Source organism: Alternaria atra (assembly GCF_907166805.1).
Source record: "Alternaria atra isolate CS162 genome assembly, contig: 21, whole genome shotgun sequence".
In the NCBI taxonomy this organism is placed as follows: Eukaryota; Fungi; Ascomycota; class Dothideomycetes; order Pleosporales; family Pleosporaceae; genus Alternaria; species Alternaria atra.
The window spans coordinates 5,284,885-5,303,376 of NW_025091319.1; the positions used below are offsets into that span (position 1 = coordinate 5,284,885).

An 18,492-nucleotide genomic window follows, 5' to 3' on the forward strand; every position below is an offset into this window, starting at 1 on the left:
CTGAACTTAAACCTCCGTCGCTGCAACACAATGTTGCGGCCCAACTCAAAGGAATGTACGCAAGGCACGCGTTGATAGAATTCGGCTCACTTCCTTACTTTTTCGTCAAATCGCCCAAACACGAGGCTGTTAATAGGTCATGATGCATACCGCTACTCTCACTACGAATGCAGTGCCAAGCACACTTTATGGTAGTCCTATGAGGTGCCGGATGAGGAAGCGCAGTGCGCCTAGTTTTGCTAAGAATAGTAAAACTACGTCGACACAGCTGAGTACGAGACGAGGCGAAAATGCGTCAGCGCTGGAATGCGTGTAGCGAGGAACGAGAAGACAGTGGCAAGAAGGATTCAAGGCCAAGCGGAAGATGGGTCAGCAATGGTGGTAGTGATGTTGTCGGTGAAGTACATCAGAGCTCAGGAAGGGGCATGGTGGGTGAGACGTGCATATAGGAGCTATTTGTGGGGTCCGGTGAACAACAAGCACATGTGTGAGGTGTGCATATGCTAGGGACGATGTACTCCCGTGCATGTCATGCACATGTCGCTCTAGAAGCAAGATGGTAGTCAGACAAGCCTCGAGTCGATCATTCGGTATCGATGATAGTTAGGTAGTGCAGCAACGTCATTGGCCCATGCGTGATGGATTACCTGGGTAAACGTCACGATCACACAGCTTCGCGACATGCACGCTTCTGTTGACGCGCCATGTCATAACAAACACCGACCCGTTGTCTGGATGACCCTCGACCGCTGTCTTGATGGCCGAGACTGGGAACGCTGAGCCCCAGACGCCGATCTCTGAGGGGCCCAGCTCGCCCACCACACCGACGCAGAAGAGCAGCAATAGCAATGCTTCGGTCACGTCGACCAGGGAGGAGCCGATTGACCAGCAGGACTTTGCCAACCCGACCCTCAGTATAATACGGAGCTTCTCGCACAGCACGTCTGTAAGCTCATTGGTATCGAAAGAAGAAACTCCACCGCCGCTGCCACCACGACCCGCACTCGGTTTACTCTCGCGACCCTCGACATCGCATTCTACGGCGCCCGGCAGACCGCAGCTCCTCTCCAAAGCTACTACACAGCTGTCTGTAGCGAGGACACAGGCGTTTGCTACAGAAGCGAAGGATGAGTCGCCAACATCCTCCGGGCCCAAGTCGCGCGACGTCCTAGGCGCAAACCTAGCATCTCATAATCTCAGCGATGCCGACGATAGTGCGAGCATACGCAGTTATGCGCCAACAATAGAGGCAGCAGGATACCAGGAGAGCATACTGGGCGAAGTCATGGGCCAGGCAGAGAAGTCAGAGCAAGAGAAGTCGCTGCTTAGGACATTAGGCCACAGATTCGTTGATGCAGAAGCGCAAAGCATGTTCCCACCGGATCCATACTTTGAAAGGGCTTTCCATTGCGAGTTTGACGAGGTCGACGACATGGCTGTGGATGGATCAAACGAAGGTCAGACGCACGGCATGTACCTAGAGGTAGCTCTTGCTGATGTAGTCAATAGAAGCGGTAATGCAACAGTGGCGCGCAAAGCTGAAGCATTTTCTCATCCTCTCGAGTGCCGGAAAGCCTATATACAGCCGGCACGGTGACGACCAACTCATCACAAACTACATTGGTGTTGTGCAGACCATCATATCCTTTTACCAGTCCACAAACGACACATTGAGAGGTTTCACAGCGGGACATGTACGCTTCGTCGTCATGTCCAAGGGTCCGCTCAACCTGGTCGCTATCACGCGTTTGCCAGAGAGCGACTCTCAGCTTCGGTCGCAGCTGGAAGCACTCTACATGCAGATCTTATCCACACTTACCCTTCCTAGTATGGAGCGCATGTTTGCTGCGCGCGCCAACTACGATCTTCGCAGGCCACTGCAGGGCACAGAGACACTGTTATCGGCGCTTGCAGATGGCTTCACAAGAGGCTCGCCGTCGACGTTGCTCTCCGCTCTCGAGTGTCTTAAGCTTCGCAAATCCCACCGCGCCACAATCAACAACACCCTCTTGAAGACCCGCTCAGAGAATCTGCTCTATGGTCTCTTGGTAGCATCTGGGAAGCTCGTGTCCGTCGTCCGGCCCAAGAAACACAGTCTACATCCTGGCGATCTCCACCTGATCTTCAACATGCTCTTCGAAGCTGGTAGCGTCAAGGCTGGAGGTGGAGAAAACTGGATCCCACTATGTTTACCAGGTTTCAACAACACCGGCTACTTGTACATGTACGTCAGCTTCCTCAATCTAGAACACCCTACAGAACAGATGCAAGAGCGCCCTCGCACGAGCGACGGCGCGGATGATGAAGTCGCGGTCCTCCTAATTAGTGCGGAGAAGGAAAGCTTCTTCGAGCTTAGACGTATGAGGGATGATTTAGTCGAGGTAGGCTTACCCACTTTCCTTACACTCCTTTACAAAGTCTCCTTAATGCCCATGATACCGGGATAATTTGTCAGGACGCGTGGATCGTTGGTCAAGTGGCCTCTGTACCGCCACCCCCCAGGACATTATCCCGTGTCTTGAGATTATTGCATTGAACCATGTGGGCTCGTACGGACTCGGAAGCAAAAATCCCTCCCCATTTTCGGTGTTCTCCCATGGGTTCTTCCTGGGTTTATTGCCGGTACGCGTAAATCGTACATCCGTACAAGGCTTAACGGGCCAACTTTGCTCTTCGGCTTCGGACGTCAGCAACTCCGATGCTCCTTATCGTACCTCCGCCTCGGGTTCCGTATACCCATGCCTTGGCCCCGATTATCACATCCCCTCGGCCTTTCGGCCGTACCGCTTGTCTGGTTCACATTCGACCAGGGTCATTTATGAGAAGAGAAGTGCACAGAAAGTTGCACTAGTCGGTCGGATTTAGGGCTAACGGGTACTTCCGCAGAACTTGCAGCGCAATGGATCCATTGAAGCTATACGCACAGCGGTCCAGCAGGGGCGTCCCACTTGCACGGATATCGTGCCCGGGAGTCCGCTGAGGCACTTTTTGTACAAGTCGAGGGGCAACGTACAGTTTACCATGCCGAGTTACAAACCATATTTTGAAGGCGATTTGGAAAAGAGACGGTAAGTGGACCATTGCCCTTGTGATCACGCACTATCCTCCCCAAGCATGCTCACGCTTTGTATGATTCGCTGTTGTTGTTTCCTGTTATCCATATGGCTTACTAATATTCTTCTGTATAGATTGATCGACCTCTATAACAAGCTCCATAGTAACTTGCACAGCAAACCGTCGACGCTCAAGGTGCATCATGAGACAAACACAACATGCATAGCGTTAGCGTGGAGTACACCACTGTTTGAACTATATGCTGTCGCGCCAGCGAACACGTCGAGGGCAGCGCTGGCGCAGAGTGCGAATAAGGTTATTCAATGGGTACGACGAGAAGAGGAGAGGGTGTTCATCATAGGAGGCGCTGTATTCTAGGAGGTCGGACCGAAGGCAATGAGAAGTACATGGCCGAGATGCCCATTGTTGCAAGAACAAAACAAGATATGAGTAAATATTATAGACGTCGTCTCATGCTTGTCATCATAGCTGTCACCCAACCAGCTAGCCCAGCTAAGCCTCTGGCAAAACACCAGCCCCCTTGATCTGCTCAGAGACTTCTCAACCACTGTATAGGGTGCTCAATAGGCGCTTTGCAGTGACTTGAATCGAGCGAGGATACACAACAATGTAGGGAGAGTGTGTTGGAAGTTTTGATTGATTTCGTCCCATTCAGAAAGCGTAACAGTAACAGATAGCATGATGTACCCAAGACTGTGCCGATACGTGATAGTAGCATTCGCATACTCGATGCCTCAGCCATCATATGGAAAGTATCTCTCCTGTAGCCCATATCTCCCAGAGACTCGTAGTGGCTTTTCTCGGGCTAGAACAAGACAATTCCACTACAACCCGTGCACATGTAGTGTGGCGAAAGCACAAGATCATCAGCAGTATACACACATATTGTGTGAAGCCGCGTGTCCAGCAGACGTATGTCTTGCTCCCTACTACCTCCTTGTTCTGAATCCACGTCGTCATTTGCGTGTTTCGTAGGCTGTGTTTGTCGCAGGATGTTTGACCGTGGTAGTAGGAGATCATGCCGTGACAGCTGTCACGTGCCGTGAGGAATGCAATGTAACCGTCATGCGTTTCGTATGTATGGGTTGAGAGGAGTGGGGCGGACGACGTGAATCGAAGGCATCTTCACTTGGGAGGACGCTTTTGCCAAGTGAGCTCGCGAAACTGGTTCTTCACTTCGTCTTTGAAGTGGTCGAGCGACGACGGGCCCGTTCCTAGAATGTGTCAGGACTCGAAGTTTTGATCATATGGTGAAAAGACATACTGCCTCCGCCATTCTTCTGTTCAAAGTCCGGCAGCCTGTTGATCTTTCGATAGGCTTTTTGCACAGCGCGATTGAATCCCGGGGATCGGATGAGCTTGGAAGAGTCAGTGACCAGGGCGGTGGGTGTATATGGAAGGATTATCGACGTGCCTTTGCGACAGCCCAAGCCTGTACCGAGCTGTCAGTTTGGCATGTCTGTTTCGTTTGGGCACGGCACATACCTCGAAGAGAGCGAACCAAGGTGCACCCATAACGTGTTCAATAAGTCATTCACAGGTGTTAGCAGCTGCTACGGCGAGATAGCAGGTGTGTGTGTGCAGACGTTGCGCTGGTGGAGGGGTGGTGGCGAGGGTGCGTGTGGGTGATGGACGATTGATGGAGAAGCCTCGGAACGCAGGGCGGAAACAACCAAACAAACAGGGACTGGGCCTGCCAGCAGTTGTGACGCGACCGCGCCTGGCGTTTGGAGTGGATCCTCGCTCCAACAATTATTTCTTCCGTCATCACACAGCTCCTCGCGCTCGAGATATCTTCTTTTTCTCTCCCGCAGTTGCATTTCTCTACTTGTCGCTGAGCCAGACGTTCGCCTTGTTCTGTTGCACGAGCCGCCTACTCGACAGCGCCCCGACCTACCTGCGACCCGCGCCAGCTGCTCCACTACGAGACTCGCGTATACCATAGTAGCCCCTCATCTAGACCATCTGTTGCTCGACCTGGTTCTTGGGCACTTGAAGCGGTTGGCTGCACAGTTGTACAATCGGCTTTACTGTATACAACGACGTCGAGGCGCGCCCAAAGTCAAATCATCAACACTCCTGCCGGCTGCTGCACAATCGTCCACCGTCACCCAGCGTATTGCTATACGCCTCGCTCCATCGCTAAACATCAATCTGGCAAGGCCCCGGACCCCCACGACTAGTCGCACACGTGTCAGTGGAGGCATAACATCTGGCGGCACTCCACTATCTAGCCTATCGTTCCTTTCTTGGGCACGCCACGACCTGCACCTAACCGCCTCCCGTCACCATTCCGTCGTCAAACTTTCTTGTTCCTCCACTGCCAGGTCCCGAATCCCTCCCCGGATCCGACAGCAACTTCTTCAAGCTGCATAAACTCCGCGCCCTCCGGCGCAAGGCGAAGCTCAAGGGCGTCCTCATCAGGACCGACCCAGCCATGGCTCAGGCCGGCGTCCCCATCTCCCCCTCGTCGTCCAAGCGCTCCCGTAGCAAGGACAGCACGCGATCAATTACCACCTCGTCTCTCAACACTCCCGCCGCCAACACTCCCTCTGCAAGCACGAATAGTCTCATCATCCCCTCATCCATTACAAGTACCCCTACTACAGGCGATGCACACGCCCAAGATGCGATCCCATATCCCGCTTTCTTAACATCGGCCAAGGACATTCAGACTAAATGGAATGGTTTGGAGATGGCGCAGATGGAGCGCTTGAGGGATAGCGCCCAGGCGAATGCGTCTGAAGAGGCTGCCAAGTGGGCAAGGTGTTTTGGGGAAGACTATGCCATCCGCAATCGCTACATCAACGTCGACCCATACCAGTCCAACAGAGTGCACCTTGAGGTGCCAGAGGGCCATTTCGACTACATCAATGCCTCGCCAATAATACTCCAGACGACCAAATCCGGGACGGAACTCAAGTACATTGCAACCCAAGGACCCAAAGCCGACAGCTGGTCGCATATCTGGCGCATGATATGGAAGGAGAACCAGTCGCCCGCAGTCATTGTAATGCTGACCCAGACCCACGAGGCGAACCGAGAGAAATGCTACCCTTACTACCCGCAATCGCTGTCGAATCCGGATATGCGCATCAACGAGCACGACGAGTTTCAAGACGGCTTCATACACAACCTCCACTTGGCGTCGTACACAATAGATGATGAGGCCAGGACGCAAGTACGGGAAATCGACATGACAACAGATGACGGTAGCGAGTCGAGGAAGATCTGGCATCTGCTCTTCGCTGGCTGGCCGGATTTCTCTGTGCCAGAAGGCGATGATCGCGCTGGTATGCTGAAGCTAGTGGACATATCGCGATCCAAGAACACCGACAACTCGATCAACCCCCGCATTGTCCACTGCAGCGCAGGTATTGGTCGCAGTGGAACCTTTATTGCGCTCGATTGGCTCATGCAGGAGCTTGAAGAGGGCGCATTGGACGATGTACCAGATAACGAAGACCCCATATTAAAGGTTGTGGAGAACCTCAGGGATCAGCGAGCTGGTATGGTTCAATCCAAGGTTCAATTCCAGTTCATCTACAATGTTCTACGCGAGCAGTGGTGCGAACGATGGATCACTCAGCATCCTGACGAAGCGAATCGACTCGGTCTCGTCAGCGCAGCGGCTACTTCTACTTCTGACAGCGAGCAACCCGCCCTCAAGCGCCAGAAGTCGATACACAACAGCGAAGCCGCCGAAAGCCTCCAGCTCCCGCTACTAGCATCACGACCACCAAGTTCACGAGGTGCATCCAGCTCGCCAGCGCCGGATGCACGCGCACAGTTGGAAGCCGAACTTCAGGAGGCCGACTTGGAGTACGAGAAGGGCAAGACTTAGTGGTTTTTACCAAGAGCTCCACGCCAACCGCACACGAAGGTGTCGCCACAGGGTCTGACTCCAATTGTGCATTCATATCATACGTTCGATGTTGCTCCGCCTACTGGTCCTGGCGCTCCAGCTCCACTCGTGGTTGCAGGAGTTGAGAATGCGGATGCGCATGGCGATATCGAACAGCAGGACGGCGCTCTCGATCTTGAAGCAAACGATCCACCTCCTCTTTACCGTCGCACATGCCCCGAAATCACCTTGCTAGGTTCGCGTCTTCTGCCTTTGTACGTATGCAGCTGTCGCCATATCCTTATGTGGACAATGGGCATTACTTCGGTCTTGGTTATTGGCTTTATGTTTGTATACTGGGATACTCTGGATAGAGTTTAATTGTGTGGTTTTTTCTCTAGGGAAGCGGGAAGCATAGCGTTGCGAAATACCCCTTGGATTGGGTCGGTTTGGTTTCGGACACGGCGGTAAGCAGAGCGAAAGCAACGTGGTCTGCATTTCGCCTTCAATATTGGTAATTTTAGACTCACATTCTTCGCTGTCTATTTGGCTTCCGTATTCGTCTTCGGTGATGCTATTCTCATTTGCCTACCGCTTGGCACTACAAACAAGGTCGGGGTTTCTTTGTACCGCAGGCCAACAGGTGCCCTGAAGGTATCCGCTGGATTCTCAAGTAAAGCGCTTCCAGAATAGAACACAATGTATGCCTCTAGAGTAGAACTCGGATCATCTGTATGCAAAGGGAGTACTGTGTCTCCGTCTCTCTCTCTCTCTCCTTCCGAAACACAACTACGGCCGTACATTAGGGCTTACTTGATCCGATGGCTCCCGACGTCGCTCCGCCCCCGTAGGTCTAGATTCTCGGACAAGATCCACCACGTTTAGTCAACAACATGTTCGCCCAAAATGCAGTCGTTTTGGCGTACAGCGCGTATCCAGTATCCACATTACCCCGGATTATCTCGCATTCCCTCCTCTCTTTATTTCTTAGTAAGCACAATGGATTTGTTTCAGTGTACTAATTGACTGTTTTACTTGCTCAGGTTCTGACTCACGGGCAGAAGAATTGTTTCGGGAAAACTCGGTCATCAATATATCTGTCACGGTCCGCTTTTCGTACGAAGAAATTTATGCTTGTCTACCTAGTTGTCTTGTACCCCAACGGGTATTTCTCTGCAACCCACATCTACGCGCTAAACTGTTAAGACGTTGCGAATCCATTTTACTGTCGTTTTTAGGCGCTAGGCTAGGTAGAGATAATTGATTGGAAATTCACATGACATGGATATGCCCCCCGCCCCCATCTCCTACCATATCAACTCAACCCAGACACGATACACACCGCTTGGCCTGACCAAGAAAAAGTTGGGTGCCTAAGCTAACAACTTACAATCTTCCAACCTACCTACCTACCCCACCTACTACTCAGCAGCCACAATACTCCTGTTTTGCAACTCTAGCCATGTCATGAATTCCACGCAACTGTGTCATGTCTCAAAAAGATAAAGCTGCGGATTAGGACTTGTCACCCTGTGCACCAGCGGGGAAGTTTAGGGAGAAAAGAAATAGGGGGCCTGGACCCAAGCTTTCATCGGTCTCGGTCTCGCTTATCGTGAGGTGTTTACGGCTGATTGGTTCACGGTGTTTCTTGTGGGAAGTGTAAGAGTGGGGAGAGGGCGTATGTAAGCTGACCTGCGCGGGGTTTCAAGCCCTTTCTTTATCTCTAACAAGAGGGAATGAAGAGGAGGGCATAGATAAGCTTCTATCATAAGCTATTGATTTAGATTGTGGGGTTTGCTCTGACATGGCTAAGCGGATGAATTTTTTTTGTGACTGTGACAGTGAAATTTACAGATGTCTATAATGGTTGAAGGAAAGTAATTCAAAGTACAGTTGATCAACGTTGTCTCTACATACTTCTTGCATTGCTTTATGCGTATGCCTTGCGGAGATTGTCGTTTCGAACACGCCTGTCATGTATCTCCAAAGTATGCGATACCCACAAAGGTGAGCGTCGTTCATGGCTGCCATTTCATCTCATCACTTTGCTTGTCATACCGAGTTACAAAAATGACGCAAGTATGTTGCGAGCAGCGGTCATCCTCGCCGTCTTATCTGACTTGCATGTTACTCCAGTATGTCGCAGATCAAAGTTCTGACTGCATCATGTCAAACCCAGGTTCCGGACGTGAAGTGGAGCTCTACTGCTTAGGTGGAATCTTAGTCTGGAGATCATGTATCTTTCTCCACACCTGAGACCATAATGGTCAATGTAAGCTGAGTGGCTGGGATCAGTTTCCGTATCGGTGAACTCAAGGAATTTTTCAGTGACGTTGTTCTGACTCTGAGTTGTATGAATTATTGTTACTATCCCGTCGCCGGAGCATGTCGCCGAGAAACGTTCGTTTAGGCAGAGATCTGCCATTGGTCACGTAAACATGGTAATGCTGCGTGATATTTGAAAAACGGTCCTAGTACCTGCGAACTAAACAAGGGGTGATCGATCGTTGTGAAGATGTAATGGTTGAGCACGTGGTATGTCGTAGTGGCTAGAGGCCGAGTGTCTTGCGAAGCCATGTGCAGAGATTGACAATATGACGTCCCGAAATTAGCGGTGTAAAGCCGAAAGGTATCAGACCTCATCGATGATCGACAGATTAACACGTTGTCCATATTTCTCCTGGTGGAAAGCGTCAACAGGCTGTGTTCCACGAGTTCAAACGTCTAGACGTAGCCGCATCTACACGTCGATGTTCTGCGATAGTCGTCTTACCACATTACTAACCGTTGATTCGCTGTGGCCAAGGAATCCGATCCAAAGTTTGGACCGCTGTGGCGGGGCACCTCTTCCTTCGCTTCGCAAGAACACTGAACAAGAACGAGCATGGGTACAGATAGGGTAACACAGCCTTGCCGTCATTGCCTAAAACACCAAGTGCGTTCGTAGCCGACCCCGTTTTCGGCCTGTCTTCAACACACGATGACGTTACTGAAAATCCTGCTTGTGCAGAACTTCCAATTGCCGCTTGCCGTTCGTGTTGAGCATATTGTAATGAACAAATGCGATGCGACACATTCGAAAGCTGTGTACTACTCCCGGAAGCGAGGTTGTTCACCCGTTCTTGGTCGCTTCCTTCGCGCACACGTTGGACATTAGGGCTGGGGTGCCACACGGACGCCGATCAGCCGAATGTAGAGCCGTCGTAAAGTCACTGTTCTGTACGGTCGTTTCTGGGTTGTTCATGGCGATACGGTGCAAGTGATTTGTCGCCTTACTGTCTACGATGCGCTCGAAGACGAATGTGAGATATTGCATATACCGAGAATCTGCTAGAACCAGGGAAGGATTTGATAGGTTACAGTACGCATCGGTCATCTTGCAACGAGCAGCAAAATAGTGGGCTCATATCCCTTCCTGGTTTGAAGATGCACGTGTTGCACATGAAGCATCTTCCCCCCACCTCCTTCCAACTAATATCTCTTTCTGACCAGGCAGGCTGGAGTGCAGGTTTTGGCAACTGTAGGTGTGTAATAGCACCAACGACACCATGCATTGGTACTAGTGGCTTTTTCAGCATAATACTGACTCCAGATAAGTTGAGGTCGATGCGTGAGTGCAGGATCCATGCTGAAAGGCGGGCAATCAGAGGTATTTCGAAGCAAATAGTACGGACGTATGGGCGCCAATTGTCCCGCCCCGAACGTCGATCTCGGACGGTCATCGTGGTCTAAAAATCAAAGCGTCGAAAGGGCCGAATGCTTGTGTGCGAAAAAGCCGAAAGCAAGTTATATCGAACAACGTTCGTACGATGGCAAATTTTGGCATGGAAGGAACGCTCCATTCTTGGACCCGCCGGTCTCCAAGATCGTGACTGGTTTTTTACCTACCATGGCAGGTCTGCCGATGACCTCGTCGAGAAGAACTTTTGTGCTAGTTTGATTGATAAGAGAAGAAGGGCGGCAGCCTAGGTGAAGGTGTTGCACAGCAACGTCATAATTGATGCTCAAAACTGATCCCAGATGGCTGACACAAGGACGCGCACTCATGCAACGAGTCTCGACCATCGCTATCATGGTCCAAGTGGGGATACTGTTCGCTCTCGGCGAAACCAGTGAGCTGGCGCTTGGAGCTGGGGTTCCCCATCCAGTTGTGGATATGCTGTAAACGGGTCGATCATGATCACCAGGTCCTTCGCGGTTGCATTGCGGATATTGCCGAAACGTGATTACTGCGGTTATTTGTGATGCTGTCCCATGGATGATGCATGCTACAAATGTCGGTATGTTGATGCCGTCAACTGTGATGAGATGCGCTGTGCCATGCAGAAGGTCTGAGCACTATCTGAAGATAGTTGGTTCTTCCAGAGCCCGACTTGCGGCAGAAGGTTTTGTCAATAGTGCTTCAGCTTCGTCGTTGGTGGTGTACGGCTTTCGCGTCGACCTTCCTCCTCAGGCTCTCCTTAGATCCACAACGCACTGTTCTTAGTAAACGTCCCTTGCTCGAGGCCTCAACAACGTGGTTGTTTCGCACTTGGAACGCGCTGTGACGTGGGTGGATATACCGCAAGGCTAAGTGTTGACGCTTTCAGCCTTAAATTGTGTAGTGGGGCCCGAGTGGGAACGCTTTGGTGATTCGCCTCATTGCTATTCCCGTCTATGAGGCTCAACTCGACCTTGGCTGGTCTAAACAAGAAGATTGGCAGATTTTTGCCAGCCACACTTTTCGCAAGAATCGGCTTATCGCTGGCATCGAAAACCCACAGCGAGCCAGCCATCTGAGCGAGTTTACGCTTTCTGGTCTATTGACATAATCCCGCGTTGGACCGCAAGAATGAAGACAAACAAGTTAGAGCCCAAGTCATGAAGAGTCTTCTAGGCCAGGCTCGGACGTTGCGTTCATAGCAGCCGTTTGTCTCGGCTTCGGATTTTCAGAGCCGGAGGATGGACGGTCCATTGCCGAGCATGAAAACAGGTGCCGAGTATATTCGTCCCTGGCGGAAGACAAACGCCGCCAATCAAGCCTTGGCGCCGGAGTACTTTTCATTACAGTGTACACGTCGCCTTGGGGCTTGGAATTCGAAATTTCCAGGATGCGCCGCCACCTTGGGCGATAGAGCGAGCATGTATTCTACACTGGAATCTTGAATTGAAATGAGGCCCCTATACGTCGCTGGGGCCAGGAGGGTTCCCGTGATCATGAGTTTTGGCAGTTTGGGAAACGATTTGTGGAGATCATGAGGCGGAGTTCAGGACTGACCTAAACGACACCTGGGCGGAAGTCTTGGTTCTCCGACGCGGAAGCATGCCCAGTAATCTAACTCCATGAATTAGTAAAGAAGAAGGTTACCACTAACTCCCAGTGCCCAGTAATTGCACGACAGAAACAGATCGTTGTGCGTACGTGAGAACGCTATTTCGTCGCGACTCCATTGGCAGCTCGGCAGCCGGCATGTCTGCGATCCGTGTCCAGCGTTGCCTCAGGGCGCTTTGTGGCGCCTGTGGCTAATGGCTAATAGCTAATGGCTAATAGCTCGACATGTACGCTCGTCCCGTACGAGCAGAGCGAATACGCATCGGCCTCTTGGCTCCTTATGGCACGATCGCCTGATCGACTTAACATTTCGAAACGTGCGGTGAACAATCTCAACATCGACTCTGTCTATATGGAACATGCATAGATCAGCGGCGTACTTCTTGTCTTGCGATTGGCAATGCCTTGTTTGTTAGCAGTGCAGGTACTACTATCGGGCTTGTTTTCGAGTAATGCCGCCTGACGGGAGTCAAGGGACGCGGGCTTGAGAATGACAACGGCTCGACGAGGTCTCTAACGCGACACCCCTGTTGTGACCAAGCTGTATACAGCGTATTCATCAATTTATGTAAGCAAGAAGGGCTGTCGATCTTGCCAATTATCTTGGGCAGAGTGCTGATGGTTTCACGGGGGGGCAGTTGCATTCATGCATGGCCCATGTAAGCGCAGGCAAACTCCTGACACTACCATGATAACGCAGCAAGGCTTGTAGGGAGTCGGAGAGATTTGCATCGCGATTCCCATAACAGCGATTAAACCTTACTCAGCGATGGTTGGGCAGGGCGAACATTCCTCGCCCAGCGTGACAAGGAAGACCGCTGTTACTCGTCTCAAGAGAAGCCACGAACCTGCTGAACTTTGAAAGCGACTACTTCCCATTCTGAAGAAAAAAAAGCAAGAATCAACACACCATCCCTCGTGGGTGGCGTTTTCTACAGCTTCAAGAAGCTTGGGAACTCCCTTGAAACGAAAGGCCTAACGACAGCGGGGTTGATCGTCAAGGACCCTGAGATGTTCGAGAACCGCCGAATTTACGAGTTTATGGGCTTACATGATCGCTCTTACCAACTCCGCACTGGTCAGTTGGTAAGCCATCCAGGAATGCGAGATAACTCGCCGAGCCCGCTCAGTACTCAAGTAGACAGGAGATAGATGCCGTTACCGCTAATGAGCTATGAGCTCCGGGAGGACAGCCGATATGCTGAGGCGTATGTCAGCAGTTTGCATTGCCGCAATGATGAAGCCAGCGAAGAACCGCCTAAAGTAATTGTGAATAATGTGTCGCATCATTCCGCGTTCAGACTGCATGCGCTGACATTCATTACACGTGAAATGTATCTGCGTAGATCAGCCACGTCCCGCCAAGACATGGCAGGCCTTGTCAGCGTAGGCGCCGTATAGGCGCAACGAGCCTGATGGATACGGCATTCGCAAGAATGTACGAAAGCAACGACCTCAGCCCCCTTGCCTGACGACGCTTTGTGTGGGTCACCCAACACCAAATCTCCCAGACCAAGAAGGTGTATGCCTTGCCAATAATGTATACGATGATGTCTGAACTCAAACGACTTCTAAATTCGCAGATGAGTTTGGATGAGTTTGGATGAGTCTGGATGAGTGAACAATCGGGTGATTAATGTTCACGGTGCCTGAAGCATGGGTGTTCATGCGTAACCGAGACCACCCAGGTAAGGAAGAGAATACTTAGCTAGGATAGACAAAAGACGATGCGAATACCAGTGAGGTCAATGCATGGTAGCTATCACCCAGACACATGGAGAGCCACTCTTAGAAAGCAATATCGGCCAGAGCTAGTTTCACATTCGAGCATGCTGAGGTCTGTGGCTGGGACAGAGTCATATGCAGAATGCTGTCAGCAACCCCAGACGATGCAGTCTGCTGAATGGAGCTGCGCTTACAATGACAAGCGAGGGCAACTTTAACCAGGAGACGTATTTCGTTTCCAACAGTGTCTTTGCCTGTCCAACGAAATGTAGACGGGATGTCGCGTGAGTCTACACACGAAATTTTCGCATATTCGCTCAGCTTATCTTGCTCCAGTCCCCTTTCAGATCGGACGGGTCACTTGAAGTTGCCGCGAGCCGTTTCTAACGTCCGAAAGAGCGAATTTTTTAGCAGGAGGGAGATCGCTCGGCTGTCAAATCAGTCAGCCAGTCATGCCTCTCTTCGGCCGAAGCTTGAGGCATGTATTTGACGGTTCGTAGAACAGCGGTCGAAATAACGTTATTAGTGATAGAACATAATGATGACAGGTGGAGTGATGGGAAACCTTGCACCTGATGAAGCACATGGTCGACGTTGATGACGAGCTCGGAAAAGCGTCCAATGATTGGGGAATTGCGCCTTCTTGGAGATTCGGGCAGCGCGTTTTGTCCGCACGCTTTTGGTCGTGGAAGTCGTGTTGCCGGTAGCCGAGCACTGCGATCTCGAGAGATTTTCGAGCGTACTTACGCCCGCGTATTCGCCGAATTCACGTCACCTGTTCTTCTGCCACAAAGCGGAATTTTCTCCATAGCAAGTTTCGTGGGCCACGGTCACGGTCCGCTCGTTGGCCGACTCCGCGCTCTCGCTTTCTTCAGTCCTCCGCCAAATGAGCCCAGTCCTTGTACGGTTGGCGCCCTGCAAGAAGCCAAGCATCCCTGCACATCGACTAATGTAATCCAACGTACGTGCGCCGATTGATGATGTGTAAGAAGACAGGGGTACTTAGCTGCCCAGGGTCGGCGGATTTCATAATTACAGTTTCATTACTGAGCTTTTGCATCTAATGGGCTCAAGGTTAACGCCGAACGTCCGCCTTGACTATCCTCTGACGTGAAAAGATATAATGCTTTGCTACCCACAGACGGTTACAACTTTATTTAGAGCTTAATTTCCACTTCCACTTCTCGACACAAGTGTGCTTGAATACCCTACTCCACCATCAAGACATCTCATCGACTACAACATTGACTCGTAATCTAAATCAGCCACACCATTCACGTCTTACAACATCGATCCCACTTAAGTCGATCGCCATGTCGCCTCATAGGTCAGATTCAATGGAGGCACAGGACAACATTAGAAAGCGAGTGTGCAAAGCCTGTGACCGATGCCGCTTGAAGAAGTCAAAAGTATGTACGATCTGTACTCTGTTTTGTATGTTTCTCTGACCATGTTAGTGCGACGGATCAAGTCCTTGCACTCGATGCAAAGCCGACAATGCTATTTGTGTATTTGGCGAGAGGAAGAAGTCACAAGACAAAGTATACCCGAAAGGGTACGTTACACCTTGCTCCTTTAGTAGTCTTCGGTTTAACAAATGTAGATACGTTGAGATGCTGGAACAGCAACAAACACAACTAGTAGCTGGTCTTCGAGAACTCTACAATCGCTTACAGAGGGGCGAGAGTTGGCCTGGACAGCCGTTGCAGGAATCTTCAGGCGGCCACCCATTAACACACGACATTCTGGAACGCCTTGATCTTCTACACTCGTCCGGAGATGACAAGAACCATTACGAGGGCTTCGAAGAAGACACCGCTCGCATGCAACAAAGACTGCTTGAAGGAGGCGCTCCCTATACCCGAAGACGGGCATCCGTTAGCTCAGACTCCGAACACGGCCATGTTTCACCGAACTCATCGTATAACGGTACTCCGACCACCAAATCGTTTGCTTTCGACAGCCCGTTTGCACGCCACAACGCGCCGCCAACACCGCCGATGAATAGCCCATTTCCCCGACAGTCTCAAGTGGTTTCGCCAGTCAAACAAGAAGTACCATTGGTGCAAGCGCCCTTCATGAGCACCACTGCTATGGATCCGTCGACACTGTCGCGGGCGCCATGGATGAACGATACAATGATGATGGAAGATCCAGTAGACTTCAGCAAGCCCATGTACGGATTCGACAACTTCGGTGCCTACGATCAGAACATGATGGTCGATCCCATTTCAATAAGTCAGAGCGATCCAATGATGCCAGACTGGAACATTCAAAGCGACCTGGATTTCAGCAGTTTCATACAAAATCCCGTTGGCGCATGATTATTGGTCCGGACTTAACTCCGCTTCTTCCTCCGTCTCTTCGTTTAGCGTTCAAGCGTTCTGGGATACTTTCTAATCCTACACGGCGTTCGTTTCGGTCATGGCAATCGGCGTTAGTCGGCCGGCTTCCAATGAACTTCTGGCGATTTTCCTTTATCTTCAATCGACGTTTCGACGGTTCACAATGACGTGAACTATCCTGCAAGGCGTAGTTGCGACGAATCTCCGCGGATCGGCAATTTCGAATAGAGCCTACGGTCTGAATTACCGACCAGCGAGGCAATCGTATTGGTGGTGTTACTGTAAATCTCAATTGTACCATAGTCGAAGATGTCGTTAATCACCATGCTTGCGGGTTTCAGTGTGCGCGCTTTGACTGTCGATTACTAATGCAGCCTACCGACCCACGCCCCCATCGCATTCATCCGCACTGCCACATGTTCATCAGACGAAGCGCACCGAGTCCTCATACGGTATGCCGTCCGACGCGTCGTTTGCGTACTTGCAAGTGAACACTTCAGCCGTACTTCACGTGGTGACGACGGCAGAAAGGATGTCCACGAGTGCTCCACATCCTCATTAGGCTAATCAATCGCCGCATACGTACCTAAGGTCTGCGGTGCGCACTCACTCCGTCCCAGCCATACACTCGAGTATCCAAGGGACCATTGACCGACATCAATCACCTGCATCCCAGACAAAGACAATAATTAACACGAGGCTAGACTGCCAACTGAAGTGAGTCGCCGTCCTTTAGTTGCCCCGCTTCTGAACGTTTACCCCTCATCACACCATATCAGACCTCACGAAAGCGCAGGAATAGTGACAGCCGTTCATAGCGTTTGAGCCATCCAACTAATCAGAGCGATTTAAATCAGACGTACCAAGCCTAGCCCATCACCAAACTAGATCAGTCACATCGACGCTCGTATCATGTCTTCTACCAAGGCTTTCACCTTTCTGCCACTGGGCGCCATCATCCAAAAGTTCACCGTGAACGGAAAGAACATTGTTCAAGGCTTCCCATCTGCAGAGCTGTACAAGCAGTACAACGCCCCGTACTTTGGTGAGACCATTGGCCGCATCGCCAACCGCGTATCCAAGGCGAAGATCAACGACCTCAATGGAAAGTCATACCAGCTACCAGTAAACAACGGCCCCAACTCTCTTCACGGCGGAAACCTTGGTTGGGGAAAGCGAGAGTTTGAAGGACCCTCTACAGTCGACCGTAATGGAAAGGAGGCCACCTTTTTCAAATACATTAGCAAAGATGGCGAAGAGGGCTACCCTGGTACTGTAGAGGTACGCGTGTGGTATGTCCAAGCTAAGGAGGAAGTGGACGGTGCTCAACAGGAAGTCCTGTACATCGAATACGAGGCTGAATTGGTTGGCGATGAAGTCGAAGAGACTGCAATCAACATGACCAACCACAGGTAAATCCCACGCCAGACTTTATATGGATATCGTACTGATAGCGTACATAGCTACTTCAACTTATCCGGAGGGTCCACTATCACTGGAACAGAAGTCAACCTCATCACAAACAAGTACCAAGTCGTAGACGATGGAGGTATCCCCACTGGACCTATTGAAGAGTACCCTGGCGTCAGCGCCAAAAAGACCTTTACTTTAGGCGAAAAAGAGCCCGACATCGACGACTGCTTCGTTGCCAACACCGACCCCAGCAGCATCCCCATTGACACTCGCTCCTTGCCTCTGCAAAAACTCGCTTCTTTCTACCACCCAGAGAGCAAGATTCACCTTGAAATTCATTCGACTGAACCAGCCTTCCAGTTCTACACTGGCAAATATATCGATGTACCTGCTGTTGGCGATGTGCCTGCCAGGGGCGCCCGTGCTGGCTTCTGTGTCGAACCGAGCCGCTACGTAAACGCCATCAACGTTCCCGAGTACAAGTCTATGATGACCCTCAAGAAAGGTGAAAAGTACGGCACTAAGATTGTATACCGCGGCTGGTCAGCTTGAGTCTTCTTTGAATCGCCTATATAGGATGTTTATTCCTTATCAAGAACAGAAGCTAGCTCCAAACCAAGATAACATTGATTCGTCCGCTGGTCACCTCCATAACTCACGATAGCGAATTTTCCTCTTGATATTTCTCGTTCACATTCTGTATGAGGCTGATGATCGCCGTATCACACTGGATACTGAGCTCAAGCGCACAATCACGTAAACCTTATCTCTACTCACGT

The 18,492-nt window shown here is 51.0% G+C and overlaps 3 protein-coding genes across 3 annotated transcripts; all 3 read left to right on the forward strand.

The window, feature by feature from the left end:
- Window positions 1-757: 757 nt before the first annotated feature.
- ALTATR162_LOCUS2194 (uncharacterized protein) lies at window positions 758-6,919 on the forward strand (the record flags this gene model as incomplete). The annotated part of the gene is made up of 3 exons (XM_043309796.1): window positions 758-1,457; window positions 1,510-2,358; window positions 5,403-6,919. 3 exons carry the CDS (start codon window positions 758-760, stop codon window positions 6,917-6,919), a joined length of 3,066 nt encoding a protein of 1,021 aa, XP_043165731.1.
- An 8,349-nt stretch (window positions 6,920-15,268) lies between these two features.
- ALTATR162_LOCUS2195 (uncharacterized protein) lies at window positions 15,269-16,279 on the forward strand (the record flags this gene model as incomplete). The annotated part of the gene is made up of 3 exons (XM_043309797.1): window positions 15,269-15,364; window positions 15,413-15,510; window positions 15,559-16,279. 3 exons carry the CDS (start codon window positions 15,269-15,271, stop codon window positions 16,277-16,279), a joined length of 915 nt encoding a protein of 304 aa, XP_043165732.1.
- Window positions 16,280-17,212: 933 nt separating this feature from the next.
- On the forward strand, window positions 17,213-18,265 carry ALTATR162_LOCUS2196 (uncharacterized protein; the record flags this gene model as incomplete). The annotated part of the gene is made up of 2 exons (XM_043309798.1): window positions 17,213-17,712; window positions 17,764-18,265. 2 exons carry the CDS (start codon window positions 17,213-17,215, stop codon window positions 18,263-18,265), a joined length of 1,002 nt encoding a protein of 333 aa, XP_043165733.1.
- Window positions 18,266-18,492: the final 227 nt, after the last annotated feature.